This window comes from Caloenas nicobarica, chromosome 3 (assembly GCF_036013445.1).
Source record: "Caloenas nicobarica isolate bCalNic1 chromosome 3, bCalNic1.hap1, whole genome shotgun sequence".
Taxonomy (NCBI): domain Eukaryota; kingdom Metazoa; phylum Chordata; class Aves; order Columbiformes; family Columbidae; genus Caloenas; species Caloenas nicobarica.
In genome coordinates this window covers 36,640,884-36,666,542 of record NC_088247.1, presented here as the reverse complement: position 1 = coordinate 36,666,542, position 25,659 = coordinate 36,640,884, and the positions used below count along the sequence as shown (strand labels likewise).

At 38.0% G+C, this 25,659-nt stretch overlaps 1 protein-coding gene across 5 annotated transcripts in view; it reads left to right on the top strand.

The window, feature by feature from the left end:
* Positions 1–25,659, top strand: part of UBE3D (ubiquitin protein ligase E3D) — an 82,309-nt gene that overhangs the window by 12,425 nt on the left and 44,225 nt on the right. For 2 of the 5 annotated variants that reach the window (XM_065631298.1, XM_065631296.1), the window contains exons 5-8: positions 309–378; positions 2,841–2,910; positions 3,789–3,897; positions 9,102–9,271. In XM_065631298.1, the coding sequence (XP_065487370.1) occupies positions 309–378; positions 2,841–2,910; positions 3,789–3,897; positions 9,102–9,271 (419 nt within the window). Of the gene's footprint in view, positions 1–308; positions 379–2,840; positions 2,911–3,788; positions 3,898–7,056; positions 7,198–9,101; positions 9,272–17,780; positions 17,921–22,628; positions 22,690–25,659 lie in introns of those variants that run through there. The other 3 variants (XM_065631295.1, XM_065631293.1, XM_065631297.1) reach the window with 3 other exon arrangements.

Genomic DNA, 25,659 nt, shown 5'->3' with positions numbered 1-25,659 from the left:
TCAAAATCAAATTTACCTTGTCATTTAATCGTCTAGTCACTCAATAATACAAGATTCTCCTGTTAGCTATCACAGCTTGTGCTGTGTAGTCAGTATATATTGCCAGATTTTAAAACTCGTACGAAACTTTCAAGCAAGTTGAAGTGTAGAAAGCTGGAATAGCGAGTGGATATCTCTATGTATGTAAAGATAAAGAGAACGGAAACAAGTACAAAGTTCACTGTCTACTCTGGAGAGTATGTTAAAATTTTACATTCCTTTTGCAGAATAACCAAGTGACATTTAAATGACATTTCTTTGTCCTACAGAAATCAAAGGAAAATACCAGAGTAATTTGTAAGCGCTGCAAGACAATGCTGGGAGAAACAGTATCACCAGGTATGGGAGGTACAAACCAAACTGGACTTCACTGCATCGCCATTGAGCACGGGAGGTTAAAAACTCTGGTGGAAAGTAGTTTTATCAGTAAGGCGAAGGGCTGATTCCTGTGTTTGTCTCATTCCCTTCTGGAGCAGATGAGGTTGTTTCCATTGTTAGACCTTGAAGTGACTTATGACAGGGATTTTACTCGTCCTTGTTTCTGTGGCATATTTGGTTAAATCAAAAGCTTTGGAAGACTCAATGCGTGTCACCAGTTTACTAGGAATCCTAGTGAAGAAGGAGATCTGAGAAATTACAGGTGGTTTATTTAGCTGTCAGTCCTACAGAAGATTGGAAAGGTTAATTCAGAACTTGATCACCACAGAACTAGAAGCTAAAGATATGATTGCTGACAGCCAGCCTGGTTTCACGGAAAGGAAGCCTTGTCAAAGAAACAGGTTCTCTCTCATGAGATGATGAGATTATTGGTTTAAAAGCTGTCATTACATTGAATCAGCAGGGTTTACCTGAGGTAGTGTAAAGATGAGTCTCTGTTGGGTTTTAAAATGCAGTTATGGACAGGAGAGAAGCAACAATAAGACTGTTAGTAGCAGGGTTCATTCTTTCATTCTCCCTCTACTCCACTGCATCAGTCAGTGTGAGTCTGGCTCAGTTTAGAGATCTGGGAAATATAAAATCTTCTCATAAAATGCAAAACCTGTTTAAGAAATAAGTCATGAGGAGACACAAGACAGAAAGTCTTCTGTTACAAAAGGGTCCATTGTCCTGTACAGGGATCTGAACAGTACAGGCTTTAATAAAACCAAATTTAAGGTAGGATGTTTGAAAGCCTGCAAGGCAAGTTGTAAGACTTTGGGAAAACTGTATTTGGAAAAGAGCTTTACAGATCATCATAAGTTATGGATACCTTAATCTAAGCCTTCAGATGATTGTAGCAACCAGTAGTTGATGTGATGACAGGGTATGGGAAAAGGTAAATACTATGTAGACAAGCAGGGAGTTGGCCTGGACGTGGCTGAAGTTGGACAGCATGTCCATTGCTTTACCATGTTTCTTCAGTACTGTAGGAACTTTACAGAAAGTTCAAAGAACAGGCAAAAAATCTTGCCAGAGATGTATGGTGTAAGTCTGGACAGAACCAGCTCTGTGCAAACAGACTAGAGAGCAGACTTGACCGTCATACTTTGGTTCCTCATGAGCAGGTATTAGTGCCTAGAAGATAAAGCTGGATTAGAGTGGTGTAGCTGTGGAAGCCAGATTTGGCTTTGAAACTCTTCTGTCAGCTATTCCTTCATCCAGCTCTATCCCCATATACTCATAGGTTTTTTTCCTTGGGAAATCCCGCGTTCTGTCTCCCTGCGAGCAAAGATCTCCTTAGTTCCCAGTGCCCTTGTAGCCAGAGCACCAATTCCTTACCCAAGGTAACAGCTGGGGAGCCGGAGTGACTGAACTGTCGTCTTTTCCTCCTGTCTCCCAGGACTAGGCACAAGGTGGAAAAAGTTAATTAAACTTAGAGATAAAATATAATTTCCTAACAGTGAGGATAATTTAAAAGTTCAGTACTTACCTGGAGAAAGGGTGCGATTACCAAGCCTGAGGAATCTTTAAAATAGATTGTCTTTCTGAAATGCTTGCATTCACATCCACTTGTAATGGTGTGTGTTGACAGAGATTAGATGAAACAATCCCTTCCACCCTTAACATTTATGGAACTAATGATTATTTACTGTTGTTTAAATGCTAAGGCTTAGCGTAATGAATTTATTTGCTCTATATGCTTAACCTGTTCTGCTGGCCCTCTGGCATAGACCCAGAGCTTCAATATGATCATCTCTACCTGACTTTATTGATAGGGATTAAATTCTGTACTCAAACACTTTAGTGTCAAAGGCTGTTTTAGTGAAGCTTTTGGGGAATAGTTACATTGAAACTCAGAATGTAGGCAGTATTAGTGTTGAGTTAGTGCGATTTTTTGGAAAGAAGTTCTATTCTGCTCTTTGAGCAAAGAAGAAAATTATTCCCCTGTGTGTGCTGTTATTAAAACTGCCTCTTGTGATTCACTGCAGCATTACTGAGCAGCAGAGGGTACTAAAATACTTACGTAAGCTATGCTGATCTCAGTGCTTTAGGAAAGTTCTTTCAATTCATCTTTCAGGTTGGGCTTGAGCTTGCTCTTTCTTGCTTTGTTTCAAGATGATTGTTCCCAGTGTTAATCAAGGATCAATATGAATGAGAGATTGCTGATCATGTAATTAGCTCAGAGCAGTTTTCTTCTGGCAATGTATGTTTTCTGTTATTGCTTGCTTCTCGCAAAACCAAAGGAGAGTTTAACCATCTGCTGCACCACTTCATTGAGTGCTGAACAGAAGTTTAATTAGTCTGGTGATACGGTGACTTACAGTCTATTCTTAACAAGTCTGTTGTACTGTTGTACCTGAAAAATGTTTATGTCATTTTAGATACTATTAAATACTATGTCACCGAGGTGATCATTCAGCCATCTGAGGGGAGTTTCAGCACAACACCAAGGTAAAAAATATTTTAAAAAGACAGATAATGTGCTCAGGTTTATGTTTGAAACGATGCTAGAAATGTAGCAAAATTTTAGTTTCTAGAACAATTACTTACAATAAGAAAGTGCAGTCAAATTATATGTAATCATAATTAAGCACTGTAAAGGTAACATAGTGTGAACTCACTCGTGCACAATTTTGTTTGCTTGTCTTTGTGTGTGTTTGCGTGTGTATGTATTATGCAGAAGGAGACTGTGTGTAATTTGTCACCATGTCTCACTATTCAGATGATAAGCCAAAATACAATACTTATTTATTTTGAACTATTTAAGTTTTAATGATATCTGATGACTAATTATGGAAATGGAAGATTACGTTATGTAAAGTTAAATTAAGTAAAGCTTGAATTGTTTAACTGGAAGTGGAAGTGAGATTTTTGAATTTTCAAGTAATTCAGTTTGAAGTTGAGACTAAGATGAAGCAGAACTTGATCTAGCTATCTAGTATCATGTAGTATGTATCATTCACAGTTCTCTGCTTCTGTGAATTGTATTTGAAAGATGTGCATCATTCTGAACTTTATGTTCATATGTATAAAATGTAATAGGAAAAAGCTTTTATTCAGCATTTGACATTTGGTGTTGGTCAAAATAAAGGATGTGGAGCAATTTAGACTGCTGATCTATTAAAAAATTCCAGTTGCAGGAAATAGAAGGTCCTCTGGTTTTGGGGGACAGAAAGATAAAGGAGCCCCATCGCTCAATAAAAAGTGATTGCAGAATGTGGTGGAATTGACAGTATGGAGATGCTCGTATCTTGTACTGCACCGATAGGAATGACTTTGCCCATGTAGTTGTTATGCAAATATATAATATGTTGTTAATTCTTAAACAGGTCTCAATTCGTACAGAGCATGGTTGCTCAGTGTCTTGTGGAATTGTCCTCTGCTAAAAGCACGTTTAGATTCACCATAGAAGGGGATGATGGAAAAATCTATATTCTGGTAAGTTTTTATGTGTTGAAAAAGTTTAACCTATGAATCCCAGCTCCTAAAATTATTATTTATGCTGATCATGATTCTATGTGTAAAAAAAAAAAAAAATTCTTGTGTTGGTACTTCTGAGTAGTTCCGTTCACGTAAAAAATTTCCCCCCTTTTTTGATCTAAGTAGACATACGTATAGAAATTTTCTCTATTAATACAGGAATGAAAGTACTACTAATGCACCACAGGTAGCATAGAAATAATGCTGTGTTTTCTATTTGGAAAATATGGAAAGCTTAAGTTTTGACATGATAATATATATCTTATCTTTTTGCTCCAGTGTTTCTTACCTTTAATCACCAGAAGTTCATCAAATTGTATAGCATCTTTCACAAATATTGTCTTAAGTCAGCAGAGAGTACTAATGTAGTCAGTACATTGCACTGCAAAGTGAAGTGCAAACAAAAATAAAATTGCCTATTATACTTAATGTTCTAATGCTGTTAAACTTGGTTAAGCTTGATATTTAAATATTGACAGCTAAATTCCTCAAACTTTGAAGACAGATAGAAATTTGAGTGTACAATTATCTTAATATTATACACTTGGTATAACCGGAGATGTTTTCTTTTGTTCATGCACTAAATATAGGCACAGAATTTGTAATTTTGCGGTTTGTATGAGTAATTCCTAGACACAAAGATACATAATTGTAGGTTCCTGCCCTGGATAAACTTATAGATATACTTTGTTGAGATAGACAATCTGATTAATTAAGCTGTTTTATATATACATTGTCCAAGTTCTGTAGTTTCTGAACATCCAGATTCTGAGGTAAGTGTATATATGTTGCTTTCAAATAAATGTTAGTGCCAAAATAACATTTATAGAACCACTGAGAAATACTTCTTCTTTGATGATAAAATAAGGTCTCATGAGCAGACCCATAATTATGACTATGCATAATCTAATTGAGGAGTCATTAAAAATTGTTGTGATTTTTCCATTGTAGCTTATCTGTTTCCAAGTTATCTAATATTCTGATACTTGAGTCTAGTAGCTTATGTAGAGTGAACTGGTTATTTTCTAACAGAGAAATCAACTTATTTAGCAGATTGCCATTGTTCCTATCTCTGAGTTGCATTTTTTGTCAATGTATTGATTAGAAGAGCAGGTTGAATAAGCATAGAGACTGGCTTCTGATTGGCATCCATTCCTTTCTTTTAGTGATTTATTACTTTTTTGTTTGTTTGTTTAACATCAGAAAGCCCTTACCCATGTCCAGGGTGAGGTTCTAGGTACTGTATACACACCAACAGGTGTTCTGGAGTCATGGGTTCAGTTAGGATTCAGGCTATGTGGACACAAGTGTAATGTAAGCACAGTTCATATGAATGATTGCAAACAGCTAAACAGTAAAAAGCGTAGGTGCTTAAGGCTGTGAATACACAGCCAAGTTAGACAAGTGGTCTTGTCACTGATGTATCATGGACCAGCTGTCCCACTTGTTTGTTTTGACAGTGAGCCAAAGATTCTCATTCACAGTGTGCTTACATCCCTGAATGCACAGCCTGTGCTGCCTATGTGATAGTTAAGGTTAAAGTCTCTTACAAGTATTTTAATTTTTTTTAACCACAAATATTATGTATGCTCATTTTCCTTATTTCCTCTGCGTTTATCACTTAACATTACCAGTCACATTATCTGCAGATATCATCATGTGAGTTTCTGTTGCTTAAGTTGGTCATAACCATATTCCTGAAAACTATATATTTCTTATGTCCTTTTTTAAAAGGCTGACAATAAGTAAAAGTCTCTTTATCTCAGAAAAAAACCCAATGCAGCTTATACAGATTTTATTACATATTCTAACTACATCTCTGCCCTCTTCACATTCTCTAAACGATGAATCACTTGCCTCCTCTTTTCACTCCACTGTTGAAGGGTTCCCTACCTTGAAACCGCGTGACTTACAAGCTAAGAATAAGATGGGGACAGCAAATGGATAGTCAGATGGGAGAACACAGGCAAAATGGTACATTATTGGTCAGCATAGCAGCGTCTTAATGGATGTCATTTTTTTTCTGTGCCATGATAAAGGATAGGTTTGAAAGAAGTAAATAAGTAGTTTTGTGGATAGATAGAGGGAAATCATCCTGTGGATGGGAGTAACCTGTTAAAACCCAAAAAGATACAACTGTTAAAATCAAAAAGTTTTCGGTAGAGTTTGGAGTATTTGAATACTAACTCCAGTCTTTCTATGCTGAATGAAAGATAGTTTTTGGAACGGGATTAGGCTGTAAAGTGCTTTGAAAGTAAGGCAGGTTGTATTTCTTCTTTGAACAGAAAGGGAGCAGGAAGATATCCCAAGAAAATGAATAAATAACAAAATGGGAGAGACTTGTCAGTCAGATGCTGAGTCTTGGAACGTGTAATGGAAGACATGAGCCAAACAACTTTGCATCTGTCAAGGTTAGAGAAGGGGGGCTTTGAAACGATCAAGATGTAAGATAATGAGTACCTTGTTGAGACTTAGCTACCTATATCTCTTAGAGTTTTATTCTTTGTGAAGTATGAGGAAGACCACATCTTTATCTGCATAGTTTGAATGTGAGGACAAAGAAGCTGTAATGAAAGATGTTTGCATTACTGACCTGTGTGATGATGAAAGTAATGGTAATATCTGCAGCAACTAAGAAAGAACTAGCAAGGAAGAGCAACAGCTTTTTTTAGCCATGTTAAATTCAACTTGATGCCTAATTGTCTACAAAGTGATGCTGGAGATTCAGGCTGAGATTTTAGGAAACTAATCACAGGATGTAAATCACAGTATTTCACCTGTTTGGATCAAGTCACACTGAAATTGTTGCAGTGTTTCTCCTAAGAACATTTTTGAAGCCTATTGACAAGGTAATTTAAAAAACAAAACACACCCCTGCCAAAACAAACAAACAAACAAACCACACACAAAACCAACAACAAAACCAAAACAGAAAAAAACCCCAGACAAACCCAAACAAAAAAAATACTAACAACAACAAAACTTTCTCCTGATACTGTCATTTCAGAAAAAGTGATCCATCTGCACTATGAATAAATTCTAAATTTTATCTGCTTGTCTTTCTATGAAGGTTTTTTTCTTACTGGATTATAATATCGAAGGAATTTTGTTGTACAGGTGCTGCTGTACAAAGTAATAAAGAGGAAGGAAAGGTGGTACATTGTGAGGAACATGGTTGAAAGCACAGATCAAAATTTGAAACCCTGTTAGCCGGACATAACGTGTATAAACTGCTTTAAGTCAACACACCGAGTCTTGGTGAGTGATTGTTCATTCAGACCAAAAGCATGGTCAAAAAATAATTCATGCATGAGGAAAAGAAGGAAATTCTTGCTTAAAGAAGCAAATGTAGTTCTGAAGTCTATTTTCTCATGGCCAAATGTCCCTCCACCTGCAAAGAGTCATTTGCTTTCTCCGTAATGTGTTCTAAATTGCTATTATAGATCTGGTGCATTGCTGTTGAGACAAAGACATACTCTGAACAAGTGGTAAAAGGTTATTATCAGATGCCACATATTGACACTTGGAGTAGAAGGAAGTACTTTTCAGATGGACTGTGTTGCAAATGAAATGGTTTGGTTGCTTTCTCTAAAGCAAGATGCAGCAGGATTCTGAACGGAGCAGATAGCTATTGTTGCGTTGCTCCCTGGACTAGTCTGAAGGATATTCACCTTCTGAAAAGCATCTCAGGAGGCTCCTTCACAGGGAAGCATTAATAATTTCAGAAGGAAGGAACTCTATTTAGTTAAAGCTAAGTGTGTTGGCAGTGGCCTGTGTGTACAGGACGCTTCCCTTTTTTCCCCATTTTCTCCAACACCTCTTCAACACTTGTAATGGTCCTAGTTAATGAGGTGTATTTTGCAGTTTAGGCTATGAATGTATACAGTGAATTACCAGAGCAAAACTGATGAACTTGCTAAGACAAGTGCAGTTGCTTCTCATCGTTTATGTGCATATGCTGAAGTGATTCCCCTCCTCCCATACCCTCCCAAGGCGTCTTTATCAATATTTCTCATTCTTCCTTTATGGAGCTTCCACTGTAATGTTCTGAGCCTTGGGCTCTGATAAATTGTGACCGTCACATTCAATTATGACATATACTACGTGTCCTGTTAACAAGTGGCTTTCTCCCTCCACAGGGAGTATCATATGCCTGCTACCTAACATCATGTAACTTGTTTTACTTGAAGCTGATTTGGTCATGAGAAGCAAAAGATTACTCTCTAGTGAGCGGCACAGCATAAATCCTGTTTTCTATGATAAATATTTCATATATAAACATCTCATACAGGCTCAGGACTTGTAAAAATTGATTTCCATTGGTAACTCGGATCACTTCACTACTGCAGGCTGTGAATAAAGGAAAAGCCTGATTTTTTTTTGTACAGTGGTTAGCATGAAAGCCTTGAATCCAAGTTGAAAACTGATGCACAATCACACAAAGATCAAATAAGATCCATATTGTGGTGCAAAAAGTCCAGATTTCTCAAGATTCTCCCTGGTAAATATCCCATGAATTTCTGTGAGCAACTAGTGGTGAAGAATGCCAGTCCCATTATCAAATTTGATAAAGATTTATTTTCCAAGTAAAAGTCTGTTCCAGACACTTGTAAATCCCAGCCTTCCTAAATCCCAGACACATGAATGGCTGTCTTTTGTCTCACGTCTTTGCTCTATCTAGTCATAACTATCATGCTTTTTCTAAACATCCTTCATTATTGACACTTCCAGTGGGCAGTCTTTTAGTTCCCTGTCTCTAGCCCTCGGTTGTTCAACATCATATGCTCAAGTAATTCCTAAAAAAACCCTATAAAATTAGAGAAATAGTGCATCTGGTACTGCAAGAGATGGCTCGAGACTGTTTCTTATGTCACTATAAAAGGGAATGTGCTGCAGCCACAAAAAGAGGCAGCTTCACAGAAATAATGATCTTAAAAGTGACTGTGATAAATCAGGCATCAGTTTATTATATGAACTAATTTTCTCCAGTAGAGGCTGTGAAGACTGTGCTGAATAATAAAATGTCAATTTATGTCTATTAACACTTTGTTAGAAACTTTGTAAGAATGTGGCTTTAGTATCAGATGATTTAGGATCAGAGTAAAAGAACAAATTGAAATTGATGTCATCTTCAGTAAAATAAATTATTTCTTCATTTATAGATATGGCTTTTAAATTCTGACACATTACTGGTGGAGTCTTCAGGAAATTCCTCTTCCCACAGTGTTTTTACACTATTTGGAGATATTTTCATGCCTAGCTCTGGACCAGTGGGGACCTGGAATGCTGTCAAAGTCCTTTACCAGCCGTGCATTAAAAGCAGGAATAAGGAGTAAGTATACCCTTTTCTGACCTCAGGTTCTGATCTTTGATTCGTTTTGCTTTTCAGGGCAGCAATATTTCTTAGAGGTTCTTTGGAACCTTTAATGTTAAAGGTGTCTCTCTTTGAAATTGCATACAATTTTTAAAATTTTTTTTTTCAGCAAAATGCCAGAGGAATAGTATTTGGTTTCTGTTACAGTCAGAGAGAATCTGGTGGTTAAATTTTTTTAACTGTAGTATTAAAATGTAGATCGAAGAGTTAGTGTTGTTCCTAGAGGGACATGTAGATAACTTAGGTATATGATACAAATAGACGTTGTTGCCCTTATACAGGAGAATAACGTGCTTTTTCATGCATCTGTTTTTTACCTGTGTTAACTCAGTGTGCACTTTTAGAGCTTGGTCATTTTTCCAGCTCTGTTGGCAGAAATGGGAAGGATGCTGGTGCTGTGAATCCCACAGAGGGGCAATGAATTCTGTCCATATGGTCTCAGGACATGCTGCTCTGCAGCCGTAGCTCCAGGTGGTGTAATTCAGGGAGGAGGAAAAATTGCAGGGAAATAAGGAGCGTGGGCTGACTCCTGGATGATGTGTAAATTTAGCCAGATGTCCCTCTTTGTCTTCGATTTCTGTGTTTTGTGTGAAAATCTGATCTCAGCTGTCAAGTTATTTATGGAAGTGACCGTCTCTGCACTCCCACAGTAAAGAATTTGGAACTCTTCAGTACACCTGAAACCAAGAGGGTAGAGGTTGGTAGTTATTAGTTTAGCAAATTATACGTGCCTGTTCTAGCTTCAGTCTTGACCTTTTTTTGCCTTAAAATTGTACTTTGTTTTGCAAGAGAAAGAGCTGTTCACAGGACTGGAATTTGTCTAAGCCAAGTAATTTTCAGTACTACAGGTGTTGTCTGGTGGGTCACAATAAATCAGAATGATGACCATATCTGTATACACAGGCAAGACATCTAACAGTGTCCCAGTTAAAAGATAATTGTGCAGGTAGCCTAGCAGGATAATATGAATAATGCTGTAGCAGTATAACATACTCTCAGCATATAGCATATCCTCAAAAGGAAATTAAATTATTTTAGATAGGATTCAGAAGTTCATTGAGTTAGCAAATTAGCCTCTATGTGTTTAACTGTAACTTGCTTTCAGCCCATTGGTGGCATTATTTCAAAAAGGAATGGAGCCCTCAGAGAAGGGAAAAGAGAAGAGTCGAGGAAGAAGGTTGCATACAAGGCCATAAAAATGTTTTTCTTGGATGTCTCCAAGACTACTGTAGCCCTTATAAATGAAATATTTGATTTCAGCATGCTTCGAAGTCTACATTATGAAAAACATACACTGCCTAACATGTTAAAGCCTTTATGTGTTGGAGAGCAAAGATGAGAAAATATTGATTAAGCAGGGGCTCCAGTGTTTGCAGGTGATGGAGTATGATTTTAGCATAATTTTCTGCTTTTTTTTCTGCAGTGATAGAAGAGAACACATTATTTTTGTATAAGTCACATTTAAATAGTGGTTTGGTTTTGTTGTTTTTCCTTTAAACTCTTGAAAACTAGATGACAGACCTAGAGAGGTATGGATGTATTTAAAATTTGGAAAACGTTCCTTTCAGACTCAGTACACAACTAATTTATAGCCCAAACCTCATAAAACTGCAACAACAATGTTGTCTCTCTCAGACAAACAAACGTGGGTACGAATTTAAATATTTTCGTAGGAGAAATATACACCTACAAGAATGTGTGATTCATCATAGTGTTTATCCTGAATGTTGCCAAGTCCATCCTTTTTATTTTTCAAACAGATCCAATATTGAATAGCTGAAATAATTCCTGACATAGGGAGTGAATGCAAATTCTAGTATTTAGAGAAAAGGTCATACTACATTATTAATGCTATTCATGTCAGAGAAAAAGATTACCTTTATTAATGTAGTAGCTTCAAAAGTTGGTATTGGAAAACCTGTGTGATCTAAATGTTACGTAGCGATCCAAAATGCATCTTGAAGTATTATCATTTAAACTGCTTATTCTTAGAATGGGAGATATTGCAAGAACCACTACCAGTCTTAAATCTTACTGTTTTGCTTTTCAAGTTTCAATTCTTTATCACCAAGAAGATTTAATTTCCTTAACACACATTCAGTTACTTTGACATGTTATTGAGATAAGTCATATCTACTTAGTCACTTGCCTAGCATTCACAAATACTTTTCTTGAATGGGGTTCTCAGCAGCAGAATTTTACTGTGAGATTATATTCATTCTTTCCACTTCCCCAGGCAGACATGTTACAAATTATTTGTTTCTAAAGATTACTTTGTATTTATCTTTGGGATTTTGCAGTGTGCAGAAGGCACAACTGAGGTTTTAATTCTCCTCTGACAGTTAATTGCCATCTTCCCTGTCGGGTCCCTGGACAGATGCAAAAACGGAAGAGAAAGAACAGAAGGTTCTTTTTCAGGTTCAGAAACCAAAGTAACTGTTGGTTTAGTATTGTTTTCCCATTTTTGTATTTATAGTAAAGAACAGTGAAAAGGACATCAGCACTTCAATTTCCACTAACTCATTTAGCAGTTGGCTTGAAGTACTGCTTGAAAGACTGCTTGAAAGACTGAAGTCTTTCTGTGTGGAACAGGAATGTAAACACAGCAGAAGGAAAAATATCAAAAGTAGTACAACTTATCTAATGCAATGTGTTTGCATTTAGATCTCAAATATTATTTCAAGAATGCTGAACAAAGTATCTGATTTCTTGACCAGTGCAAGTTCCAGCTGGTTTAGATGCCCACATTCTGATGATAATTATAATACTTAACTTGCTTGTTTCTGCTTGTGGCCTGGACCCCTACAGTTGCAGGGGATAAGCCTGCACCCTGCTGTCCTGTTGGATGCCAGAGAGTCTCTCCAGATGTTTTGAGTCACCAGGTATACCTGGGTCCTGTCTGACTCCTGCAGTGCCAGGTCTCATCTGTGCGATGGGAGGGGAAGCACCTTTCTTACCTGTGGACACAGCAGAGTCTGTGCTGGGTGGCTGGGCCATAGGTTAAGACAGATTAAGGTGAACTAGAAATAACAGCATTTATTTGTAATATCTAAATATAATAACATAATCACACATTTGTAAAACATAGGTGAAGAAATGAAAGAAAATATGTACTTAGTCTACTTACACAGGCATAAATCTAGTTACTCTGGGATAAATACATGGTTCTGTGATAGCAGTCGAGCTCTTGGGCTTAGTGAAATTCTCCTCTCGCAAGCTGCTAGAGAGCGCCTAGCTGGGATTATCCAATAATTCACATTCAGGCACCCCCTTTATGAAGTAACCCTTAGGTTCAGATTGCTTGGGATGCACTTGAATATTTCTCTTGGGGAGAGCATAGGAGCTTTTATATGTGATAATTCTTTTCAAGGTTTCCAGTGTCAGGAGAAATTTACAGTCTCACTCCAAAACTCATTTTATTCCTTCTTTATTCAGAGCACAGTTCTGCAATTCTTCATAATTAACATAATGCTTATTTATGTTCCTCAGATATGGAAGTGGTTTTTTTCCCCTTCAACTAGGAATTATGTCCTGTGAACAGCACTGTGCTTCAGTGACCAACACAACGCTTTCCTCCAGTAAATCACTGGCATATCTATCCCTGTAGCTTACATTCAGTATTACTCTAATTGTTAACAATGCAGAGGAAACAAACATTTAAGTAGGATAAATGTTATTGGTTCATTACTGTCTGCTGAGTGATACCAGTTGCAATGATAATTAACCCATTTGGAGCGATAGCTGTTTGGGGGTGGCTGATCCCAAAACTGCCTGTAACAAAACTGTGTTCTGAGTTGGGCTGAACTTTGCCGAGAAGATGATTACCCCTTGTGTGACGTCTACCTTTTTATCAAGAACACGCTGATTCATGTTCAATTTGTTGATCTGTGTTGACCATCAGATCCTCTCCAGTAGATTGCAGCCTGATAAGCTTTCCTGTCTATGTGCAGTTGTCTGTTGTCAAATTACATCTTAATTTTGTTCAGAACCTTTTTCCCTGTTGGTTGTGGCCATTTTGTTTTCCCATATGCGACTTGCTGATGGCCCTTCTCAGCTTTATGTTGTCTGTGAATGAAGGAAGCATCTCTCTTGTTCCAGGCTCCGGGAGAGTGACCGAGATATGGAATAAGACCAAACTAAGAACGTGTCATGTGGAGTTTCTCTCCCATCTATCTTTGTTTTGGAAATGAATTTATAGCAGTTGTGCTCTGGTTATTTTCTCCTCTGTATGTCAGACTGCGTTGCTTAAGAACATTCAGTAGATTTTTTAAGGCGTCGTGAAGATAAGACAGGGTTAGGTATATCCAGACGTGTTATTTATGGTGTATTCTCCTTGCAGAGCCCTATTCCTCTGGTCTTTCTGAGGGCAGCCTTTATGTGTTGTGTTGATTTGTATCTTATTCCTTCAACTGTTAAACAGGGCTGGAAACAGGTATATCTTACGTGTGATAGTGAGTTCTGGGTAGGTCTGTCTGCAGTTGGGCTTCCGGCCCTTGTGGGAGGTTTATAAGCCATCCTTCTACAACAAATTAGTTGTAATTATATGCTGTCATTTCTTCTTGTCATCTATGAAAAGAGTGTGTTGCGAGTGTAGCTGAGTCCCATTAGAGAAGGATGCCTTGTGTTTTCTATTCGTAGATATTTATGGCTGGTGTGTATGTGATTATGTTGGTTCCCTCTGTTTTTCTCTCAGCAAGGCTCCTTTTCTTCAACTACAAATCTGCTGTGCAGACAGAAGAGGTCTTCCTTTCAGTAACAGGTTCTTGGCAAATAACACCTTATGCAAACAACCTTGACTGCTGGGAGCGATAATGGTAAATACTGCTGAAGTGTGTATGAAACACGTATGAAAAAAATTGAAAATACGGCTACATGGCAATTGGACCATACTTTGGTCTCAGAAAATATATGTGAAGGTACAGTTAGAGGAAAACCACACATTTCCCCTAGTGTGCTAGGGAAAGCTTTGTCAGAAAGTCATTGATAGCTTTTTATTTTTCATATGCATCTAGAGTCTCTCTGAATGGCTTACAGCTTCTGCGGAAGTCTTCCCTATCTAAGAATTTGTTGCTGATAATTTAAAAGTTGAAAAAGACTTCCAGAAATTGTTCATTTTATTATCTTTAGAGGGACAAAATAAGCTAGAAAAACGAATTTAAGGGTGAAAACCTGGAGTTTTCGAGTCCCAATGTGGTTTTTTTTGTTTTTGTTTTTTTTTTTTTTACAGTCCATGTATAGTGAGCTGTTTATGAAACTTACTGATGTATTCCAGAATGTTATTTGTCCCGAGAATGGCTTTCATGCTGTATGTGACTCTAGAGTAATTCACCTCTCATAAAAGCACCAAACTGTGTACTATTTCACTGATTTTTTTTTTTGGATGTCTGAAATAGAATGCCTTTTCCTAGTGTTTCTGTAACTCTTGCCTGTAGAAATCCTATGGGCGCACACAGAACAAGAGTTGACTGACTGAGCAGCAGCCAGTGTTTCACTGTTCTGGGCTCTCTTTAAGGTGATTTCTGTAGTATAATAAACTTCTTGTGCTATATCTGGAATGATTACATGAGTGGGTGTAATTGTAAATGGAGCGTGAAGGATGTTTTGTTTCAGATTTTTTTTTTTTCTGTTCCCTTCTTGAATTCTTTCATGGTATCACGTTAAGAGAACTGACACCACAGGCGGTGTGGGTTGCCTTAAAAGAGTTGACTGAGCAAAGCTTTTTGAAAGATGCAGTCTGATACCAGTCAGAGTTTTGGGACAGGAGGAAAAAAAATTACTTTTCAGAGTTCAATAGATATGGAAGCTATAAGCCCCCTGAACTTTGAATGCTTGGGCTGAGGCTTGGAGGAAGACATGAAAGTTCCATCTGAGAACTATTATTTTTAGCTAGAGAACATTCTTCAGAAGAAAGAACTGTTCTTCAGTACTGTTAACATCCTTTCCCATCTCTGGAAAAAGATGTATGCAACTTTTAAGTATAACTTCCAGGAGAAATATCCTGAATTTCTTGTTTATTGAAGGTAGACCTGCCACGTGCAGCATCATTTTATGGTAGTTTCTTGAGAACTTCATTCTTGTTCCTAAACACAGATCTGATATATCTTTCCAACTCTTTGGAGCTGACATATTTTTGGTATCTAATCTTTCCGATTTTAAATAGTCTTAGAAGTACTAATTGAAGTAGTGAGAAATGGTGGAATAAAGCTTTGCTTACCAAATAAGGTCTTTTGTATTTTGCTCAAAAATTTTGCTGATGTTATCATTCCAGCTGAACTTTTTGCTTAGATTGCGTTTTTTTGCTCATCCTTTGAAATTTATCACTGAAGTCAGAGGAGGTAGGGTTCTGACTGGTTTTTTAAAAGTGAATTTGCGATCCCAAATGGCCAGCCTTTCTTCTGGCGTAGCATGAAACATGCTGATGTGTCACTACTAATTTTGCAGGGTACTGCTGTTGTACTCTTCATTAGAAGTGTTAAGTGCTATATACCTAGTAACTTGCAATACAAAAACAAGAAATTAACTGTAAGTGCTGTTGCTTAATTACTTCTTATGTTCTCGTTTTTTTAGAAAAAATAGATAAACATGTTGTTAAGATCTCGTATCACATTTGACATGCTTTTGAATCATGATTCGAGATTCTGTAAATATGATAGAACAAAAGATACAGTTCAGGCTTGTATACTTTTCCCCGTATTATTCTTTGTATTTATTTGTGATGCTGTGATTCAGGTAAGTACAATTTTGGTGGTTGTCTTGTCTCTCTGATTCATGTTGCTGCAGCTCAGCTTTTTGGGGAATCTCGGGATTGGCAATGAGAGAAATATCAAGTTGAATGGGAAAAAAATGTGAGTTAAAAGCAGCAAGGCTATCTGAAACTGATTTTAAATATATCGGCTGAAACAACTGCATTGCCAGGTAGTTAATTCCACTTTTATAGGATGATAAGAATGTACAAAATGCCACTCTGGGCCAGAACAGTGTGCCATGTAGCCCAGTATCCTCCCTCTGACATTCAGAGATGTTCTGTACAGTGGGATGTGAGCCTCAGCTCTTCCTTGTAGTGCTCAGCTCAGAAGTTGCTGTATTAAGGATGTCAGAGGGTACAGCCCTGCCTGTTTCCTTTGCTATCTCTTCATGCATCTTTCGATCATCTATTTGAATAAACACTTTTTGACCTTCCTGGTGCTGTCTGCCTCCACAGTCTCTTGTGACAGCAAGTTCCAGCAGTTCACTACTGCTGTGTCGTACTCTTTTGATCACTTCTGTATTGATCTTCCTGCTAGTTTCAGTGAGTCGCCTCTAGATCCGGGACTGGGGGATTTAATGAACTATGATTTTGCCTTCATACTGGCAAAATGGACACGGGGATCCAAAACTTTACACTGGGATTACAGTGTGTGGTGTTCTTGCTGATTACATTTACGAGTTAGGTTTACTGGCCAGTTTACTGGAGGGACAGCAGTGTCACATCTATTCAAGTCTTATTTGACACATACATATATCGGGTATATTCGTCTTTTCTTGTAACACTGCTTTTTTGAAAGCCGGATAGTCTAAATGCAATAGTGATGATCCATTGAGGATAATTTTATAATCATAGGTCAAACTATAGCAGCTTTCCACTGAGAGGCTTACGGTTGGTTTGTTGTAGACTTACAAAGACTGTTGGGTTCACTTGGGAACTGTAAGTACTTAAGTCCTATAATGCCTTTTAAATGACAGGCTCCATTTGAGCAGGCAAACAGGAATCCTGTAACGAGCCAAAAGTGAAAAAACAAAACTTATAAAAGCCCATTGGACAGATTGCCAACAAGAACTGCTTAAACCTCGAAACTTGATTTACTGAACTCTAGGATCTTGGGATGTTTTAAATTAATTAGCATTTGTTGTTTCTATTGTATTTCTCCATGACAGGCTGCATAAACTAACAATACTTAGATTAACAAAATTATTTAGGCTGCTAATTTTACTTGCAATACTTTTTAAATCAGTGAGGCTACAGCAAATTGAGAGCATATGACTTGAGACCAAGGAAGGCTAATTTGTGAAGTTGTTCAGGATATTTCCATTTGTGTGTAGCAACAATAGGATATTGCTGTTGGTTGCTTATTTTGAGTGCTGTAGCATCAAGGACAAACAGAGCAAGCTCCTTTGAATACTTGCCATAAGCTATAAATGAAATAATTTGTATAACTAATAGGCATAATAAGTGATGCCTGTGTGGATATCAATTTTCGAGGCAGAAGAGGAGGAGATCTGGTGGAAGATGTTGTTCCAGGGAATAAAATTGCTGCCAAATTTCAGTCAAATAATTGCCAAAGGCAGGACTATTAGAACTACTCAAAAGTGAGCTATTGGATTGACCGTGCCCATTTTCCCCCTGTGTGTGGTTAAGAGTTAAATTGGGTTTATATTCTTCCATTACCATAATACCTGTTAAGCCTTCAAATTTTTCCTTACTTCACAGTGACACTGACTGGATTCTGATGTTATGGAGTTCTCCATAGTCCCAGAGGCAGGAATGCAGAAATCGCTCGAGTGCTCCTGTGGGCCCTGATTTTGCCGGCTTTCCTGGTGAAAGCAAAATTGTACAGTTACTCACCGAAGATGGTTCTTCAGTGGAATGACCACAAGTGTGTGTGTCAACTGGATGTCCCTGTCTCCAGTGCTGCAGCTGGGGCTTTTCAGCTGGTACCGATGGGCAGCTGCATAGTAGCAGTAGCAGAACTGGTTAGAAGTTGGGTTGTAAACTGAGCACGATTTTTCTTTCCCCTGTAGACACTGATTTTTTTCTGAAACCTCCAAAACTGTTTTATTTTAGTATGGAAATGTTTGTTGAGGTAGTTACACTTTCATGTGTACTTCTTTTTCCATATTGGCTGGCCTCCCATCTGTCCTGTGTCTCTCACAAAGCAATACGGTTGAGCAATATGTTTCCTCATTTTTGTCCGAAGTTGATATCTTGTGATGGAAACAGTTGTATGGCAACTTCAGCACAATGCTGAAGCATTTCTAAGTATTTTTTACACTAATTTTTTTTCCAGGTTTTAAACTTCCTCTGGAAGTTGGGGAACATTTTTTAATTGGAGGGGGGAAATAATCCAGCATAGTTTTGTCCAGCTGGAATTAATGCCGGTAATACGAAGAGTCATCTTCTGAAAAAGGGACTTAAAGGGGCTCTAAGAAGCGCCATTAGATATTTAATGATTTAATGCCTTTTAAATCTAATATTGTTACCAAATGTGAGCTTTACTGGTTATAGTCATACCTAAAAAAATTGTCTGTGAATATTCTCTATTTCCTGTTTTCAGCTGTTTGCATATTCTTGCTGCAAACTGCTGTTCAGCTGTTGTATTTCCAACAGAAGTGGCTGCATGTCATTAATATTAAGCTCTCTAATTTTTCAAGCATGTCATGATGATTAAGAAATAAAAACTCTTGTCTGAATTGAGGGATTTTATTGAAAACTCCGTTTCTTTTTTCTGAAACTGATGAAACTCTCACCGTCTGCTGCAAGAAGAAATCAGTCACTGAGAAGCTGGTTTTTGCCCCCCAATATAGCAATTCTATGGAGACTTTTAGCACCTCTGCAGCTCTCCTTTAAGCGTAGGACCATTGAATTTAACACAATTGTCCAGGTGAGTTTCTTGTATCATCAGTTATGTCTGATGCAAGTCTAACTCAGCAAATTGCTTCAAGAACATAATTTAATAGTGAGTACCTGATAACTGTAATGTTCATTAATTGCCTTCAGTAGAAACTGGAGAGAACATACAGATACAGTTGATTAAGAAAAAGTTTAGACTAGAGAGTGGAAGCTTTCGAATACTAGAGCAGTGAGTTTCCTGCAGAGGAATAATATTGCAAAGAAACAGAATTGCTTTTAAGATGAAGCATGATAAAATTGCAAAAAGGAATGCTTTGACACAGTGCTTGTTCTTGCAGTGAAATGAGCTTTTTGGCTCGGAGATGCCTTCAAGTTCAGTTTTCCAACTCTGTCACTGACCTGCCAAAAGACTTTCAAATTCAGCTTCATCATCTCTCTCTTGGTCTCTGGAAGATCTTCAAAGTGATGAGTTTGGATGTGCATGGAGAGCCACACCAGTACCACAGTCTTGCTTGGGCTGCTAGTCAACAATTTAGTAATTGTGAAGTGTGGCATTATTTCTTTACCTATGGCGTGTTCTCCTACATCTGAAGTCCATTCTAATTAACTTTATTTGTAAAGGATTTATAGTACTTTATTTGCAGCTGTCTTACTTTCAGCTGTTGCATCTCCTCTTTGAACGAAGTCACCCACTGAAAGGCTTCTCACTGAGCTGGTGTCTGTCACTCAGTCTTTCCATGTCCACTTTACTTCCTTTCATCAAAGCTGCATTTTAGTCTGTCTGTAAAATCAACTCCTGCATCAGCACTGACTTACCTTGGATAAACCTAGATTTAATCTTCCATTTAAATCCACTCTTTTTTTCTTCTGCTCTTGCTCATGTCCAGAACTCAGCTGCCAGGCTTTATGTCTCCCTGTTCCTCGTGCTTCTAAGCCAAGACTAGTTTTCCCTGTTTCTTGATCCTTACAGTTGTAAGAAAGCTCATAAAACAAAATGAAAGAGCCAAAATAATCTGCATTCGACTAATCTGACTGTGTCCAGGTATGTGTGTGTGCACAAAGTGGCTGGTGGCCCTTGTGATTCCTCCAGCTCTGCTTTGTGTCTGCAGCAGGACAGCAGGACTCGAACACCTGCACAAGTGCTGCCAAGGGCTCTCTGTTGACATAAGTGTGGATTATACAGACACATTTAAATCTCTGCCATCACAGAGGGGCAAGCTTTGGAACAGTTGAAAGAGAAAGTTTGGGAATTAGCTCTGAGGAGAGGAGGCGTTAAAACTAGGGACAGTTTTGTGAAGGATTGAGGGTTTTTTTATGGAAGGGTGTTTCCATGCACAGAGGAAACCTGACAGATGTATGAGGATGTGTATTGGCTGAGGACAAGGAAAACGGACTAGTGGAAAGTTGCTCTTTCCAGACTGGCGATTAGTCTGCTGCGAGTTTTCAAAGTCGACTGTGAGATACAGTAAAATCAGGTAGTTTGGTTATTTGTGACCTATGTCAAAAATGTTGCTGTGCCAGTTTATGTTTTGAATTAACCTTAAGGTTATTTTTAGGTTCTTGACTGCTGGTTTTATTCATTCATTTATTTATTTAGGATGTAATTGCTTGTTAAATTTGACTTGTAGCCACACCTGATATTTTAATGCCAGTGTTATGTCATACCTGCATAGAGTAAGCATCTGTAGAAGTTTTGCCACAATCATATCAGTGAAGAGGGAAAATGGTGATAAAAATAAACTGTTCCAGAAAAATTGCAGTTTCAGTGGGAAAGGGAAGATGTGGCATATGTGTTCCAACTTTAGTAATTAGGTTTCTGCTTGGCAATGATTTGGATTTAATGAGTGGAAATAATAAATTTTGCTGTCAGCAAATTCTCAGATCAACCAATTCTGTGATTTGTGGTGTTCCTTACATTGCTGCAGGTTCATATAATTATGTCTTGAAATACTGAATTCTCTTCTGAAGTCAGTACATCAGAAAAAAATTAAAACTTTAAAGCAGCAAGCTGAGAGCTTTTTGTGAACAGTGATTACAGCTTTTATTTGTACAGCAGGATAAGTTCTCCCTTTGGATTCAGGCATAATGTTCTGGAGTGCCTGGTATTTGTGAATACTTCTATATGGAATATGAACAGCATTGTAGAAGTGATTTAGTTTTACCCAAAGGTTTAAAAATCAGAGGCCAGAAAACATTTTCATTTTTATATTGTTCTGAAAATCCATTTCAACTTCAGAAATGGCCTCCTGCTTGGTATAATAGGTCTTAAAAGGGGAATTAAGGTTTATGGAGCATATGCAAATCTTCATGTGGCACAGCTGGTAGAAATAACTTGCATGAGAACATCCAGGGAGGTGCTTTATGCTGTGGCCAGGGAACCCAGGGCTTTAGGTACAAGAAAGAGCAGTGCTGTGCCTTCACTGATCATACAGACCATCGGTTCATTAAACTGGGATTTCATTTGATCTTTTTTTAAAACTAGTTTTTCTTTGCGGCTTGCCTGGTTGATTATGCTGAGGAAATAAGTGCTGCTACTTGTTGCAAGTCCAGGACCCTGAATGCACACGTTTCAGGATTGTTGGGACAGGGTATCAAAGACACCCTCCCTCTGGCACCAGGTGCTGGTGTTGAGGCTGCTGGTTGATCTGACAGCGGTGGGACAAGGGCAGTTGGAGAGACCTGGGGGGAAGATGCCAGCATCTGACATGAGTTCTGTTCACATCCTTTGCTTAGAAGTTTCAACAGGCAGCTCTGTGCTAATAAGCGGTAGGTCAGCTGTGAGCTCTGCGGTTATGGGCCATGTTTTCTATGTAGCGCCTAATGCCATGCCCCTTTGGTTTGTGGTTGGAGCCTTTACTGGGGAATGTTGTTTGACCACCAGTAACAAGGCAAGGGGACACCACATTGCTTTCTGGTTTTGCTGCCTGCCCGTGGGCTATAGCACCTCTCTGCTCCTCTCCCTGCAAAGCCTAGGTGAGAAACTTGGTCAGATTGTCTTGCTTAAGCCAACCCTCCTTCTCAGGCATGGGCTTAGCTGAGGTTCCCGTACCAACTTTTCTCCCTGCTTTTGCAGCACAGACATCTGAGCCACTTGACAGTCAAGTCCTCAACTGCTGCAGTTCAGAGCATGTGGTTGAAGGTAAATTGTTGCCAAGTTTGGATGGCTTAAAGACACTCCACCATGGACCGTGGCAGTTTAGGAAATGAGCGATGAGGAGTTCAGGTGTCCCGGCAGGGTCAACAGCTGCGACCAGTATCTTCATCAGCTATCTCATCCCTGCTCATCAATCAGGTCGCTGAGTACCTAAAACTGAGTGGCGTGAATACCTCTCATTGTGTTCACAGTGCACAGAACCAAGAGGTCACATCAGCTTTACAGCATTTCAGCATGGCTCCTACATGTCTTCTATTTTCATCTGTAACTACTATTTTTTTTTTAAATTAATCATCACTTAATAAATCTACGCTGATTTATCATAATTGCACCTATAAATCCGTTTCTAATGGCTAGACACAGAATTTCAACCGTCCCTTCCCTAAGGCCGCATTAGTCAGCATGAGCTCAGACTGAGAGACATATTTTTTTTCCTGACTCCTAAGCAAGTGTAAAAATTTTATGATGTCGCTTTAACAAGGCCCACTGGGATTTGGGATTATTTATCTAAGCCCTTATTAAAGACACAAACTTTTCTATGTTTATCCATGCAGAGCAAAGCTGCTCTTCAGAAAGTCCAGTGCACATTAAAAATGAAGAAAATTTGATGAAGACAGAACTGAAATAATGGAGAGAAGTAGGAAGGATCTTTCCTCTGTATCCCTTTACTCCAAAGACAAAGGTACTATTAACCCATAATATAAAAAGAAAAATGAAGTGACAGCACTTCTTGAATTTTAAGGCCATTTCCCTATACTAGCAAACAGCAGTGGAAAACTTTTATAATTGTTAGAAGGAAACTACTTGCAACACTGAAGAAAAACAAACAAACAAACAGAACGTGAAAAAGATCATCCTCATTCCCTAGCAGGAGGATTAATTCTCCTGTACAATTAATCTGATTTCTTAACCTCATTCTTCAGCACCCAAATCTTTCTTCTTTCTCTGTGAGGTAATTTTTGCTCATGTATACCTCTGTTGGGACCTCAGTTTAGCATCCCCCTACTGCCTTCTTTTAGGAAGCTCTACAAGGAGAATTAAATGGAATTTATTTCATGACATACTCAATATTCAATTCCTTCTTGGTATGTTTTTTTTTTTTTTTTAGTAATTAGTAAGTGAAACTATTTCTAAGGGCTTGGAAATAACAAGTCTGATGTACAATTAGACTATTTAATTAAATTTTAACAATTGAGCCTAATATTTTTAGGAAAAATATTTTACAAGAGGCTGCAGTTTGTTTGGTAGGAAGTTTTAAGTTACACGCTTTCAAAACAACAGAATTGCTTTAGACATTTTCACTTTTTTTAAAAATCTGAGCAATCTGTGTTTTCAGAAACTTAAACTCATTCTCTTTATCTCTCAAGAAACTAGCTATTCCTCTTTTTGTGAGAGTTATAGATTGGTAAATACCTACACTACTTCATTCATTCCTTCGGGTAAATTTCTACCATTCTCATTTTCAGTGTTTGCTGTTTTGAATTAAGCTTTGCTTCTGACCTCCTTTTACCAAATCTGTAAGAGTGCTCCTCTGACAGCATTTCAGAGTTAATATGCGATTCTGTTCTGTAGATCATTCAAAGGCACGACTGAAGCATCACACATAATGATGTTGCAATCTTGTGAAAGTGAGTTCACCACTTCTGCAGACAGGTCCAGATCCTTATTGTATAGGGTATTCTGTCCTCAGACTTAAATTCCCACACACAGCAAGAAAAATCCGTAACACTGCATATTTGCTGTAATGCCTTAAGGGTATAAGTTACTCTAGTAAAGGAGAATTTTATGTCACCAGTGTCAGAAACTTTATTTTTAACTGTGATAGGGAAAATATACTTCCTCTGCTTTGCAAGGGCTCCAATTCGTCAAGGTTTTCTGATAACTAGCTCTGAAAATCTGTTCAGTAGGGTTCCTCTGAAAGAATTTACATTCACTGGCAGTCCATACAGGGCGATCTGCAGGTAAGGGGGCTGCACAGTCCCAAAAAATCAATGAAGAAAAACCACAAGCCTGAATGTAGCTGGGTCTGGTATTACCATTTTTGCAAGCAGTGACACTGAATATTGTATGAAAGGATGCAGATGCACAGAACTTCTGGATTATTGATTAAGTTACAGGTGCTGACCTTTAAGCAGCATGTGCATGTGTTTTTGCACTGTGTAGATACAATGGGAATATGTACTCTGTCCCATGCTCCAGGTACTAATTAGACTTTGTTTCAATAAGTAGTAGGAACATTGTCTTGGAGCATCATTGTGTTCACCTTGGTTAATGTAGAATGATTTAGTCTGGATACAAAATTCTGCTTTTCTGGATGCAGAATTGGTAAAATAATCTTTAAATCTGGCGAAGCCTCAAACCATTATCTTTCACCTCTTGAATTGTTTTGGGTTTGGTGTTCCGTTTTGTTGTTTCTTTTTGTTTTCTGTAGCATCTGTGAGATTTGAGATTTTGTCCATAATGAGTATTGAGACTGGCCACACATGACACAATTGGTGCTACTCTGTAGATATTTTAATCAGATTTACCAATATTGAAATCATCTGGTAGCAGTTTTGGACAAGTGAACCAGGTATTTTTAGACTAACTTCAGTAATGTCTCAGTGAGCAAAGGAGGACTTCAAACAGATGAAACTGGAAAACAAGTCAATCACAGTTGAAACTAAGCTGATATAACTTAAAATAATTATTGAACTTGCATTTGTGATGCTTAGCATTATTATAAGAGGTCAAGAATGGTAACTATAATAGTTGTCTTTAAATCTTGGACAATGTATACTAGTTTCTTTTGAAATAGATATACTAATAAAATTCCTTGCTAAGGTGGTGCAGCTTGGTTCACTGCCCCTGTTTTCATTATGAGAAGTTCTGCTCATCTTTGGAAACTAAGTGATCTTTACTGTCTCCATCTTTAAACTTTATTATACATTTGCTCTTTGAATAACTTGTTCATCTGATAATTGATTAGGTGAATTGAAGTGAATTAAATGCCATTTCAAATGAGGTGGGTCTTCTCTTTCTTAAGCGTCTGACCCTTAATGAGTCCAGGCAGACTACTGCTGAGGTTTTTGGAACCTTTCATACTGAGCTACTTCAAAAGTTTACCTTTTGTATTTGATCTGCCTTGACACTGTTTTGAATGATGGATTTGGGCTTTTTGATTGCCCATTTATCAACCTTTCACATTTTACATTGTGCAAAATAATTCTCAGATACTGAATGTGGCATTTCTACACAGGGAAACTTTCTGTTGAGGTAAAGAGCCCTTGTATTTGTGGTAGTGTACTTGACACTGTGTGTTTTATGTTCTGCAATGTAACATCTCATTTTGATGGCTTTTAAATTAAAGTTGTAGTTTCATGAAGAGTTGTAAAAGCATCTCAGGAGAGTAGTGCTGTTGATAGCATCTGGGCATTCAAAACTCACGATGTGTCAATATCGATAAATGTGTCTTCTTCCTGAGTCTGCCTCATGTATTTTGATTAGAGTTTCCAACCTGTGGGTGGGAAAAGAGGGACGAAAGAGTTTGTAAAATCATTCCTGTGTGAGAGTTTGGTGGGAATGTAGCCCAGGAGAGAGCAGAGA